At 36.0% G+C, this 14168-nt stretch overlaps 1 protein-coding gene across 7 annotated transcripts in view; it reads left to right on the forward strand.

The window, feature by feature from the left end:
• The window catches only part of LOC113077671 (extracellular matrix protein FRAS1-like), a 107600-nt gene that overhangs the window by 49211 nt on the left and 44221 nt on the right, over positions 1 to 14168 (forward strand). For 6 of the 7 annotated variants that reach the window (XM_026249999.1, XM_026250005.1, XM_026249990.1 and 3 more), the window contains exons 14-20: positions 260 to 394; positions 2643 to 2786; positions 4026 to 4166; positions 4794 to 4934; positions 8030 to 8197; positions 11091 to 11231; positions 11335 to 11478. In XM_026249999.1, coding sequence (XP_026105784.1) covers positions 260 to 394; positions 2643 to 2786; positions 4026 to 4166; positions 4794 to 4934; positions 8030 to 8197; positions 11091 to 11231; positions 11335 to 11478 — 1014 coding nt within the window. The remainder of the gene's footprint in view (positions 1 to 259; positions 395 to 2642; positions 2787 to 4025; positions 4167 to 4793; positions 4935 to 8029; positions 8198 to 11090; positions 11232 to 11334; positions 11479 to 14168) is intronic. The other variant, XM_026250020.1, reaches the window with a different exon arrangement.

Genomic DNA, 14168 nt, shown 5'->3' on the forward strand with positions numbered 1-14168 from the left:
TATTATTTTGAACAATACTGTACATGAGTCATGTTTGTCACAGTCATTTCAACAAGTCAAAACAAATTCCGGATCCTATACTGGAATTTCCCCTCACTTTGAAGGGCTATAGCATCATTTGACATCTTACTGTCTCTCACATTCAACTTCAGTGTTAATATATCAGTGTTTGGTGCCCTGTGTTTGCAAAGTGTTTGCCAGTGTAGCCACAAGGTGAATCCCCCAGCCCCTATCATCCTTCTTTCTGTTTTTCTACCAGCCTGCCAGCCGTCATGTGCCACCTGTGAGAATGACTTTGAATGCACAGCATGTGGTGGGTCCTTTCTCCTCAGTGGCAGGCAATGTGTGTCCACCTGTGAGAGAGGTCTGTTCCAGGACCACACACGCTGTCTCAGTAAGTCAGCTGCAGTTTACTGTACATTTCATTCACTTTTAATGTTTTGACTTTCTGTGATGCTGTTTACTTCTGCTTTTACTTTTTATCATTCTTAAACAAGAAAGCATGACTTTTATCATGCAACCTTAATCAAAGTGCATGTATTGCATCTTAGCAGATAGCTGAATAGGAAAGATGGCAGTAATACTTAAACAATACACTATTGATGTGATTGGGGAGCTATCATAGAAATATTGCTCAAAATCGTTATACTTTTATATTTAGATATGTCTTTATATAAAAAAAAGTTGAACAGATATTAAATATAATTATGTATGTACATTCCATATTACTATACCATATTTATTTCCTCCTCATTTTGATAGAATTTCATTGTTATTTATTAATTTATTACTCAATGCTATATGATAATTGTGGAATGAAGCTGTATTAACTGTATTTATTTATTTAGATGTGTACTTCCTATTATACAACATTTTATGTTATCTCTAAAAGGTCAGAGTTTTTTTTTTTTTTTTGCTATTAAAGCCAGATGGAGCATTACTGCACCTGCAGTGCATTCACTCCTTGCATAAGAATCAACCTCAAGACACGGGTACCTAGTCTTGTCAGGCTACCTGACTATAGCAATCCAATCTGGAGGGAACCATGCATTAGTGACCTGCTAACTGGTCTGTGACTGGGACCACTAGACTGTACAGCAATTACCTCAGTCCCCACTCTCATTCAATTTCACACTTTAATAAGCCTCTTCCACAGATTGGACCGCATTGTTCTACAAGGGACAAGATGGGAAAGAAATATCGGTTTGAGCCCATTATGGTGGATTTAGCAAGAATGAGTCATACTGAGTAACTGAATGTGGAAGTTTTTTTTGTGTCCAAAACAATACGATTCATTCTCTCTGACTGAGAGCAAAATTTAAATGTTCAAAAAGTTAATTAGCTAAGCTGAAAAATGTGGGAATCTTAGAGGAAGCTCTTAGATGTTCCTTCATCATCTGTTCTCTTCTCTGTCTCTTTGTGTCTGTGTCTATCTCTTTTACCTTTTAAACAATGTTATAATGGAGTTACATTATTTTGTTTTGTTTATTAAATCTCATGTAACACATTGCTGTTTTGAAACAGACCACCAACAGACCTTACTGAACCCTTCTTACAGTACATGCCATAACTTGGATATTTTCAAATATATCCTTTCACATCTGCAGCGTATCAAGAAGTCATGTAAAACCTTGAAGAGTTGTGCTGACAGACAAGCCCAAGTGTGCTGTCATTCATTTTTCTAGCATGGCAAGCTTTTCCAAATCCACTAAACATGGTTACCAGTGTCTCTTGTTCACACTTTGTTGTTGGCTGTCAAAATATTTGGTTCCATTCCAGCTTCTCAGGGTTCGGGGCCAGTTTGGTGCCAGTGTGTGTGAGTCTGTGGAGAGGTGCCATGTAGAAGCATGAATGTTTCTCACTGGGCGCTGTGCCCAGATTTGTAGTTTAATCCTGAGCACTAGACTCACACAAAGAATGAGAGAAGGTTTATTGTGACTTTATTGCTCCACAACATAATTAGAGATTAGAGGTTACATTCTGTGGTGTTTTTAACAGTTTATGATAATTGATTATTCATAAAAAAATAAAAAGCATTTTAACCATATTTATACATTAATCTGAGACAAATTCTGACACAAGTCATACTTTTATGTAAAATAAAATATTACATATTAAAAATAAGTGGTTCTTACTAAGGAAAGTATCAGGATTTGACATTTTAATGTGTCACCATTTTCGCTCTGGACATTTATGATACAAACTGTGTGACTTAATGAGAGTTATGATGTTACTTTTCTTAGTAAATGCTGAATTTTCAGCAGCCATTACTCCAAACTTCATTGTCACATGATCCTTTTGAATTCATTTTAAATGGTGATTTTGTGCTCAAGGAACATATATGTATTGTTAGTGAAGGTGCATTTGTGTTATGTTTTATTGTGTGTTTTAATTCAAATATTCAACATCTTATGTACAGTATGTGCTTCTGTACATGTCCTTCAAATCATGAGACTCTCTTTATATATACAAGTGTGGTGTTCAGCCTTTTTTGTACCTTTTACAAGCTCCCTCATCTTTTGTTCTTGTCTGACTGTCACTTTAATTCCTCACAGAATAGCCACAACAGAACTCTAGAGCATAAAGTAACCTTGTGTTGTTTAGTTTGATTTTTAACACAGTATTTACTTCTTCCTCTTTAGGTTGCCATGACTCCTGTTCATCTTGCCAGGGGGCGGGGCCTCAGGATTGTTTGACATGCTCAGACCCCTCCCACTTACTGAAGGATGGATTATGTGTTTTGGATTGTGGTCCAGGCTTTTATGCTAATCAGGGCAGCTGTTATGGTATGATGGGCTGAATTCACATCTTAGTTAATCTGTGTGGTTTGTTTGTTGGTCAGTAATAAAATTAAACAGTTTAACAAATAAGTAATCGAACAAAACAAGTTTCAGTAAAATGTTTAAATTTCAACTTTTAATAAAAACTTTAGTGTTTTTTTGTCACGACTAAACTGGAATACACTACATTTTGCCTAGTTTGGTCCAGATTTGCAGTCTGGAGGAGATGTCACTAGTTACCAAAAGTCAGAGCCAGACTGCAAATTTTGGGCAGATGGAGCTGATAGATTTTATAGAAAATACAGTGTATGATGAGCACAGATTTAGTTTTTTAGCTTCATATCATGACTCCATCCAGTCAGAGCATATCAGTCACGGAACGCATATTGTTTTTATTTGTCACACGTTTTCTATAAACAACGCATATATTTCTGCATGTGTTTGTTGTGTGCAGAAAATTGTGAAATGTCCTGTAGTGTATGTGACCCACAGTCGTTTATGATGCACTGTTTTTGTGAGTGGCAAGTTTATGATCCATGTTGTTTTAAAATCTGTTCAAATTGTAAAAGGTATATAATGTATTCCATCCTTACAGTGCACTCAATATATATATATATATATATATATATATATATATATATATATATATATATATATATATATATATATATATTTCTTTTTATATTATTTGAATATAAATACTAAGTATTTTGTATTGGAAGGGTGTAGAATGTACTAATTAGACTGTCATAGCATTGTAAGTGGCCTTATTCATTGTCTTACTACTCTTGATGATAATATCTTGGCAAGTAGAGACAAAAGCCTGCTTCAAAAATGTCACCTCGAAAACATTTAAGCTTCACCTTCATCAACACTACAGGAAATGTAGAATGACACTCTAAATGTCTATTTTACAGTGAAAGAATTTAAGCTCCACAGATTCAGCTTGTCTTTTTAACATAAGAGAAAATTGTGTTGCTGGGAGTTGTTTTGGGTTTCTGACTTTGGCTAAAAATAACTTGTGGTTTGAGCATTTCAAATTTTTTAATTGCCTTGATGACTTTGAAAGCCCTGAGTCTTTTCTGCATTCATTTGTGCTTTTTTGAATGTGATCGTTTCTCATTTTGAATGTGATATTTTAGTCATGAGGTTGTAATAGTTCGTTAAACCAAATGTTAGTTCAGTTGTCTTTTTTATATATCTATATATACAATGTTTTATAACATTTTTTATATCCTTTTGAAGCTTGTGACCCTTCCTGTGCAACGTGTCAACCTGACAACCCCAGTTGCATGAGCTGCCCCCCTGAACATGCACTGCATCATGGGAAATGTGTGCCACGATGTCCAACACAGTATTACAAGGATGACCATGGCCGTTGCCAAGGTGAAAAGTTGTCTTTTGCTCATTTAATATTTATTTTCAACACCTCCGTGTAGGTTTACTGACCACCAAAAACTCATCAATCTCTTTTCTAGTGAATTGAAAAACCATTCATTCTGAAACCCATTTTCCTTTCCTGAGATGCTTCCTTGGAAAGTTTCCCTCTCATTTGGAGTCAGTCACTTGAAATGTCTTACCTACGTTTTATCAGCAAAACCACATGGGTTAGAAAATTGTATGTCTGGATGTTAGTTTGATGCATGATTTTGAATTTAAAATGATATATTAATAGTAAAGCCTAACCCTCTGGTGTACAGTCCATTTGTATTTGTTTTTGGCAGGCACTTCTTACCTAACAAGCTCATAAGAAAGTCCATACATCATGGTAGCTAATGATTGCAGTTGAATGCTGAGAGGACATTCTGAAATAGCAAAACGACCACAGAACCAGTACTTGAGATGTATTAAAGTACTCAAGCAAGACAAGTTGCTTTTTTGCTAACCGACTTTGATTAAATTGGCCCTTAAAGGTTCTAGGTTACAAGAGGTCCAGTTTGGTTATTTTTGCTCACATCTCATGGGATTTCTACTTGATCCATCTCCTGAACTATGCCTCTGTTGTTCTTCCAGCCTGCCACAGTTCATGTGCATCCTGCTCAGGGCCTGCTGTGTCTCACTGCACCTCCTGCTCAAAGTCTCTCATCCTGAACCGAGGCCAGTGTGTGGAGTCCTGCGGAGAGGGCCTGTTCTCCAGAGGGGGACACTGTCACAGTACGACTGCATTTATACAACTCTGATATTCCTCCCACTGTTACGTATGTATGTGGTGAAACTGGGTCATGATAAAAGAGAATAGATCATAGATGAGCTGTCCAAAAGAATTCTAGTCTAATACTTGGATTCAATTTGATTCATCTGCTCACTAAATGATGCAATGTATCATTAAAAATGGATTTTAAATTTGGGCCGCATTTTAAAGAGACCCACAACTAAATGGAGGGACAAGTTGCATGTAATTGAATCAGTGTTAATTTTGACACAAAATTTTAATTTAGTTTTAGTCTTAGTCTTTTGACTATAATTCTTTTTAGTTTTAGTCAAGTTTTAGTCATCTGATTTGTTTTAATTTTAGTCTTATTTTAGTCGACTAAAATTGCTTGGTATTTTAGTCGACTAAAATTGCTTGGTATTTTAGTCGACTAAAATAAGACTAAAATCAATAACAGATTTACTAGACAATTTTTTACAGCTGGTATAGGAAACAAACTTAACCAAAATATATAAAACACAAATTCAACTTTATTTCAACACAACTGTGTCTTTATTTCGATTCAAAAGCTTTTATGCAGCAACAAACACTGTCATGATAATGTAAACAATAACTAGCTGCCAATTGACCATCAATAAAAGAAAAATAACGTTAGGTCCAGGACCTTAAAGCTTACAGCTGAGCTGAACAATAAGTGCATACATTTAAAGTAAATATTTAATAAGTTGGCAGCTAGGTGGATAAAAAAAGTAACAAGATTTTATAAGGTATTCATTTGTCTAGCAATATTGTATGTTTTAAATACTACATTATTGCTAGATTTGTATGTATAATGATAGGATGTGAACATTCATGTTTCACATGACTAATATAGAAATATTTGTGATATTGTCAACAAGTAGAACATTATAAAATATACTAAACATTAGTATTAATCAAATGTATTTATCATGATATTACGTATTAGTATTGTGCTCGCATCTAATTTGAAGAAGGGGCTATTTTACAGTACTTTTCAGTTCGTAATATTTAATGCTACAACATCTACGCACTGCACTATTCCAATTTTGCTTAGCTCAATAAACAAAAGAACATCGTTGTAAAATTACATTATTAAATTACATTAGAAAATGTCCGGTGGCTCGTCTGTAAATGTCTTTTCAAATTGGTTGTGTTCTTGCCACGAATGAGCGCTCTGCGTGCTTTACACTTTGTTTTGTTTTGTTCGTCGTCAAACGTGAAGTGAGCTGTGGACATTTTGTCGCTCTTTTAGACAGTAGGGACTTTAAGCAACAGCTGCGAATGGAACGGCTACAGCGACCGGAAGTTTGCCGTCACACCGCTGTAGCCAAGAACGTAAAAGTCACTAAGCAACGGTAAAACAGAACAGCGCAACGCAGCATTAATTCATTTATTGAGATCCGAAAAAATATATAATTTAAAAAAGCAAGAGAAGGATTGCTTTTGGCGTTAAATGACAATCTTTTGTCAGAAGAGGAGTTTTTAATATTGTATGATGTAAATAAGTCTAAAAACATAACATTTATTTACCTAACCTCTCACGTTGTAGCGACTCCGGCAAATCAGCTGTTCTCCCGTAGTAGACCGTTAAATTAGAACGTCACAAAGTAGCAGTTAAATTCGCGCAGGCGCAATACAACGCCAGAATGGCGTTGCCGTTCCACCAGAGGCTGTTGCTTAAAGTCCCTATCACCTCTTCGAATGCCGACTTCCCGGGAGCTCATAAAAACTGAAAACCTTCGCTTCACGTCTCAATAAGTCAGGCTCTGATTGGTTCTCTTCTCTCATGCAGTCTGTTCTGTTTTGCCGGTTCTTTTGCTCATTCCTCGCATCTCTCCCGTCTGCTGATTTGATTTTCGTCACAGTCTATTTTCGTCTCGTCCTTTATTCGTTGACGATAATGTCAATCAATTTAGTCATAGTTTTAGTCTCCATCAGTGCCTTCTATTTTAGTTTTCGTTTCGTTTTCGTCGGCAAAAATATATTCGTGACGAAAATAATGACGAAAATATTTAGTCAACGAAATTAACACTGAATTGAATATAGATAGATATATAGATAGATGGATGGATGGATGAAGAAAGTGAGTATTTTTCTTCAGTAGGGGTTATGTGTTACCTGTAGCCTTTTAAGTGTAGTTGTCCCCTGAACTATGTCAATCAGTTCTGCATTGCAGGTGTGTGTGTGTATCCTGAATACAGATAACCTTCTCTGATTCTGTTGATAGATTCAGACTGTTTGTTCATAGAATTGTGTGTGTTATAGACTGGAGATGCTGTATGTAGATATAAAATATATCTACACTGTAGTGAGGCTGTAGAGAGAAAAATATACACTACACTTCAAAGGTTTGAAGAAACTGCTGCTTTTATTCATAAAAAATGCATTAAAAAAATGTAGTCATGCAAAACAAAAGATATATCTATTTCAAACAAAGGCTGTAAACACGCTGTATGACGGATTTCACAATTCATTACCAACTGTGGTGTTACATGTTTTTGAGCAGCAAATCAGCATATTAGAATGATTTCTGAAGGATCAGAAATCCATGAGTGGAGTAATGATGCTGAAAATTCAGTTTTGCCAACACAGGAAAAAATTCTGATATTAATTTATAATAATATTTCACAATATTACTATCTTTTTTTATCAAATAAATCTAGCCATGGTATACAAATAAACTTTCTTTCTAAAACTGGATACCAAACTTTTGAATGGTAGTGTACTAAAAATACCTTTAAAAATTATAAAATATCATTAGCTCAGTTTAAAAACAATAATCAGCGTAAAAAGTCCCCACTGTGATGGATGTATGAGAAATGTCAACGACAACGTGTGGATATATACATGAAATCTGAACGTTATAAATCGTGTGGATGTACCTTGCGTTCCACTTGAATAAGCAGCCTTAAAGCGTAAATTGCCTACTTATATTTATGAGGTATAAAATTAAATGACTAAAATGTAGGTTTAGTTTAAAATCTTTTATGAAGCATAAAGTTAAAGAGACATTCCTTTTAGATGCAAAGCTGTTTGTACATTCAACTCTTTTCAGCACATTTCCTTCTCTATTCAGGGTGTCACGCATCATGTCGGGTCTGTGTGGGTCCGGATTCCTCAGACTGCATGCAGTGTGTCAAACACGAAGAGGTTCTGCAGCCTCAGAATGGGCATGTCTCTCACGGGTCCTGTATGTCTGCCTGCAGGCCACAGCATTACCTTGATGCAGATCAGACCTGCAGAGGTGAGCAAACAAGAAGACATATTCTTATATTTTTCTCTGAAGATGAAGACAGATATGCTTTCATTAGTAATTCTCAGTAGCTCCCTGATCATGAAGTGATGGCAAAGTAAACACTGGAAAAAAGAATGCGCACACCATCGTGTTGAGTGACACACTGCAGGTTGTTTGCACGAGTTATTCCCAAAGTTAATCCTTTAACAGAAGATCTGCAGTTCATTCCTAGATACACCAGGGCTGTTCAACACCCTGTGGAGAATGCGGTTCATTTCGAATTTAAATCCTGACCAAATCCTGCCAAAAGGGATTAAGAATTATTTATTTTGCAAATTAAAAGAATAAGCTGTTCTTTCCAAAAAAAAAAAAAACGTATGGGCGAGAGCCGTCATACAGGAACATGGAAATTAATTGCACTAAAACAGTATGACAACATCTGCTTGTAGCATATTCATAAAGGACTGCAGGCACTCCCACAGCACTGAATAAAATTTACAGTTGAATAGTGTCTGAATTTTGCACAGTGAATCATTTCTGTATTTATGAAGTTCCCCCACATGCTGAGAGCTTCACAGTTATGGAATTGGCTCAAGTCTATGTCAAATGTGGTGTGTAAAACCATGAAATGCTATGCATTTTATTTCATTTTGCATTTGTTTCTAAAATTGTTCACAATTAAATATTTACCGGTAATTAAATAAACAATGTCCAGTTGGTTAATGTTATCATGATGTATATCATTTAAGGATGTTTATGTTATTGTTAGTTTCTAAAAATACTGTAGTTCATTTTTTTATTATTTTTGTTCATACATCTTAAAAAAAAATTATATACATATGTACAAATTAATATTAAACTAGATTAATAAATGCTTTAAAATGATGGTCCATTGATAAAACACCATACAGAATGCATTAACAAATTAAAGTGCTAACAGTTCATTTAAAAAATAATACTGTTTTAGTTGACTTGGAAGCAGTGAGAAAGTGGCCAGTGGGCTGTTCATTCACTGTCATGAAGCTTACTGCTAGAATAATGACAAGTGCCTCTTTCTTCAATGAAGACCTTTGTGTTGAGCCAGCATGCTCAGACAACATATTGAGCTTCCTCAGGGCTACTCGTCTGGAGTGTGTGTGTGTGTGTGTGTGTGTGTGTATGTGTGTGTGTGTGTGTGTGTGTGTGTGTGTGTGTGTGTGTGTGTGTGTGTGTGTGTGTGTGTGTGTGTGTGTGTGAGAATGTGTGTGAATGTGTGTGTGTGTGGATCAGATATCATGCAGAGGAAATTCCAATCTGTAAAACCCTCTGAAGTCAGACCTTCTGACTTCTGCAGACCTCTGTATGTGTCTTTGTTTTAGTCACACACAATGGGATGATGAGAACCATAAATAATTACATCGGAATATATATATTTTTTGAATCCTTTTTTATTATTATATATATTATTATATTATTTATTATTTTTTAACATAGCTAGAAATATCACAGAATGTTGATTCAAACAGTTCTATAAACTGTGACCCCAAAAAGTATTTGGATGCTTAAGTTACATTTAACAATATGTGAATGTTTTTGCAATAAATCAACTGGTTAAAGGTTATTGTAAGGAGCCTAGTTGGTTACAGGTTAGAGTTGGAAAATAGTTGATTAAAGGTAATTGCAAAGATAATTAGTACATTTGAAGTTAATCTAATATCTAATGATATTTTAAGTCTGGTTTTGGGTGTCTAAAAGGATCCCAATACCGTTTAGGCTTTTTCATGCAATAGCTTGATAATCAAAGTAGAAATAGTTGCTGGAATTGTATTAAAATGTGAGTAAAGTTAGACAACTATTTTAAGCACAGATTCAACAGTATCGTCTCTCAGACTCAAGTATGGTGTGAGTTTCATAGATTGATTTAAAGTGCATTAAAGAATTCAGCCCATCACTGTGAACGCTCACCTCTAAACTGATGTAACATTTCCAGTATCCTGGCTTCATTTCAAAACACACCCCATGGGCTTAAAATGCCATTTAAAACAAAGATATGTGAGGCCTTTAGGCATGTGTATTGTGTGTCTGAATTGTATTAAAAGAAAGCTTAGCCCTGTCTCCAATTCACTCAATGGAATACAGATTGCCTGGGTTAGTATTTAGCACACCTACTATCCTTCTTTGGGCAACGTACTGAATTACAGGGTAGATAAACCCTTTTGTTCTGATTGACAATGAAACCTGGCTGGACAGACAAATCATTTAAAGACAATCAGATGACTTGGGTCACAGTGGAGGATGGCTGTTGACAACTGTGTGCCAAGGCTTTACTCCAAATCGACGAGATTGTCAGGAGCCTCTGCATGTTTGTTTTTTCAATGATTGTGCATATTTGTGCATGTGTTGTCTGCATGTGTCTGCCAAAGTCTCTCACATTTAATCTGGTGGAGAAGTGGAGACGAGTCCAGACTTCACACCAGCAGCAGGCTTTCTTTTTGGAGCCCACTGCTTTCATTCAGCTGTGTGCACATGGCTCAGCTCTGTGACTGGCAGCCTTTTTAGAGCAAACGTGTTGTCTACATATATACAGCTTTAAGGCAGATTGAGCATCATTGCTACAAAACAGCTGTCCTGATCCATGTGATGTGTGATGTGGAAGTGCTCACTTATGAAAGTTTTATGTATGTCAATATTTTACATTTATATAAACATTTATTTAAACAATTTAATCTTTAAACCTTTTAATTTGGGGGAAAAGTCTCTTACGCTCAACAAGGCATGTAAAAGTGTATACTGACTTTTGTGATCAGTTATGTTATGTTATGTTATATTATGTTGGGTTATCTGGTACACAGTTTAAATTTGTTTCAACTATGGAAAAAATATATATAACTAATATCACTTTCTCCCTCTTTTTCGCTCTCAGAATGTCACATCTCATGTTCAGGCTGCTCGGGTGGAAGTTTCCAGAATTGTACTTCCTGTATACGTCCCAGTGTCCTTCATCAAGGGCAGTGTCTCGATAAATGTCCCCATGGTTTCCATGTTCAGGACCGTACATGCCAAGGTGTTTATGGATGTTATTCTGTTCTGTTCTGAAGCCAGTTTAAATGTGGATTAATACGATTCAATATAAACTTTTATGAATGTGATGTTTTGTCTCCCTTCAGCCTGTCATCCATCATGTAAGGAGTGTACAGGGCAGTCTCAGGCTGACTGTTCTGCTTGTCCGGCCCATGCCAGTCTACATAACGGCTACTGCCGAACCAGCTGCCCTGAGGGACAGTACCTGAATGCTGTAGGCTACTGCATTGGTGAGTGAAAAACTAATTCTTCCAAGTGACACCTTTGATCTCAAGACATTGCATCAGTTTGGGTTTAAGGTGTCATATGGGTGAGGATTTGCTGTTCAAAGAGCATGTCAGCTATTGTTGGAAAGTCAATGCCAAGAGTGTGGAATTTCTTTTGTCAAATGTGCTCTGAGTGTTTCTTCTTTTCTGAAACTGGATTATACTTTTATCCTGTTATTTGAGTCTTAATAAAGTGGTTGTAATACCAGTCTGTGGGCCCTATTTTAACGATCTGAAACGCAAGTGTCAAAGCGCAAAGCGCAAGTAACTTTGTGGGCGGGTCTCGGCGCTGTTGCTATTTTCCCGGCGGAATAAATGGCTCTTGCGCCCGGCGCAAATCTAAAATGGGTTGGTCTGAAGTAGCTTCATTATTCATAGGTGTGGTTTGGGCGTAACGTGAAATAAACCAATCAGAGCGTCATCCAACATTCCCTTTAAAAGCAGGTGCGCAAGTTCCATTATGGATTGCTATTATTATGGCGTATTTACCAGGCGCACGCCAGGAGCGGTTCACAGCCGAGGAGACTGATGTTCTTGTAAGAGCAATGAAAGACAGAGAAGTTGTGTTGTATGGGGATGGGAGAAACCTACCCAAAATAGCGTCGGTTAAACAGGCGTGGGAGGAAATAGCCACAATTGTTTCATCGATTTTTTTTTCCTGGTTCTTGACGGACAAACCAATTTGTCAGATGTCCTTATATACATATATGACCTCAAACAGGTCTGATCCTTAATTACTACAATTAGCCTGAATAATTTGTAAGCTAGATTTATGCCTATTTTTTTCACATCTTCGTGGCACACCACAATGATTTCCGTCATCTCATGTGTTAATATTTTTTTAAGTGTAACAATTTATGATTTGCAAAAATAACTGTTGCATCTGTGTAGATTACATGAGCAAAGTGTATGCGCGTTGTGCACGCTATACATTATGGTCAAGCATGCGCCCTTAAAATAGCATAAGAAACAAAGCGCAACGCGCCACTGACTTTAGACTAGGTTTTTTCTGGTCAGTGGCGCAATTGGCTAATGGAACAGCAAAATAGCACCAGGGATTGTTTGCGCCGGAACACGCCTCCTTTTTTGCGCTGAACCGCCCAGGGAGCGCAAGTTCATTCACTAGTTTAGCGACGTGCTTCTGTGGAGGGAAAAGCGCGCTTTGCGCAGGTGCAAAATAGGAATGACACATGCGTCGGTGTACAAAGTCAATTGCGCTGGGTGCAAGATAGGGCCCTGTGTCTCATATAAAGAGGAGGTTTTGTGCAATACAAATGAGGTAACAAATAGGTCCTCCTTCACTAGAAGATAAACATGACCATCAATCAAAGCAGGCATAAAATAAAATAGGCATAAAAAAACAACAACAAAAAAACAAAAACAAATTGCAATGTAGAATATTTTACAATCAATTAAAAATTCTTCTTTAGATTCAGTTTGACTTTAGGGCTGAGATCAGAGATTTCTTAAGATGGATTCCTGGATTTTGCCATTAAAAGGTGAGATTTTCAGAGAGTTTCAAGGCCGGATTTATTTGATCACAAACACATTAAAAACTCTAATATTGTAAACATTATTAGAATTTAAAATAACTGTTTTCTATTTTAAAATGTCATGTATGACTGTCATGTCAAATAGTAGCTATTACTCTAGTCTTCAGGGTCACATCATTTTATGTACAGACTGATTTGGTGCTCAACAAATATTTCCTGCATATTATCAACAGTTGTGCTGTTTAATATTTTTGCGGAAACTGTGATAATTTTTTAAGAGGGTTCTTAAATTGATTGATTAAAAAATAGAAATTAAAAAGAAGTTGTTATTAGACAGAAAAATCTTTTGTATCCTTAAAAGAAAAGTCTCTACAGCCACTTCTGTTTATTTGAATGCATCCTTGATAAATCAAATAGAATGTTAAGTCTGACTGACCCCAAACTTTTGAATGCTAGTGCGGTTGCAATAGAGACAGCTATTGCACATCTTAGATGAATAAAAAAGAATTTCTTCATGAAACTTATTTATGCTTCTCTTACTGCTCTTTTTAGAAAATAAGGGTTATTAAAATCATTCTTCATAAACGTCTGATGTGAAACTTTCCTAAAACTGTTGTAACCTGTATTGTGATGTGTTGTTATAAGGTGACCTGGATGATTTATATAACAATAAACGGCTCTTAAATGGAAGCTTTAGGACTTATATTGTAATGGCTCAGGTTGGGTGAGTTTATGTTTTATACCGAAATATCTGCTTGCTGTTGTAAAAGTGCTAGCGAAATCATTCAGAAACACTTTGACATTGAAATCTCAAATGCATGTGGCTTATCTGAAAACGATAAACATCCACAGACGATAGTTAGAAGGATTTGTTATTGTCAACATGTTGAAATAAACACAGTTTACTATGTAAGAACATTTATAATAGTAACCTTATTCTCATTTTTACGTGTTTTTATGATGTGGTGAAGGTTACAGCAGCACTTATTTATTGTTTGAGTAACTGCTTTTCCTCAGAAACATTTCACAGGCCTACTTTTTTTGTTTATATCTTGTTATATGAGTCAATAAAGCATGAACTATATGTGTAATTCAAAGAATCTGTACCAATGCCTCATTGCCTGCATATCATCAGTGAGCCTGAGAAAAAAAGATTTTTAT

This window comes from Carassius auratus, chromosome 5, assembly GCF_003368295.1.
Source record: "Carassius auratus strain Wakin chromosome 5, ASM336829v1, whole genome shotgun sequence".
Taxonomy (NCBI): Eukaryota; Metazoa; Chordata; class Actinopteri; order Cypriniformes; family Cyprinidae; genus Carassius; species Carassius auratus.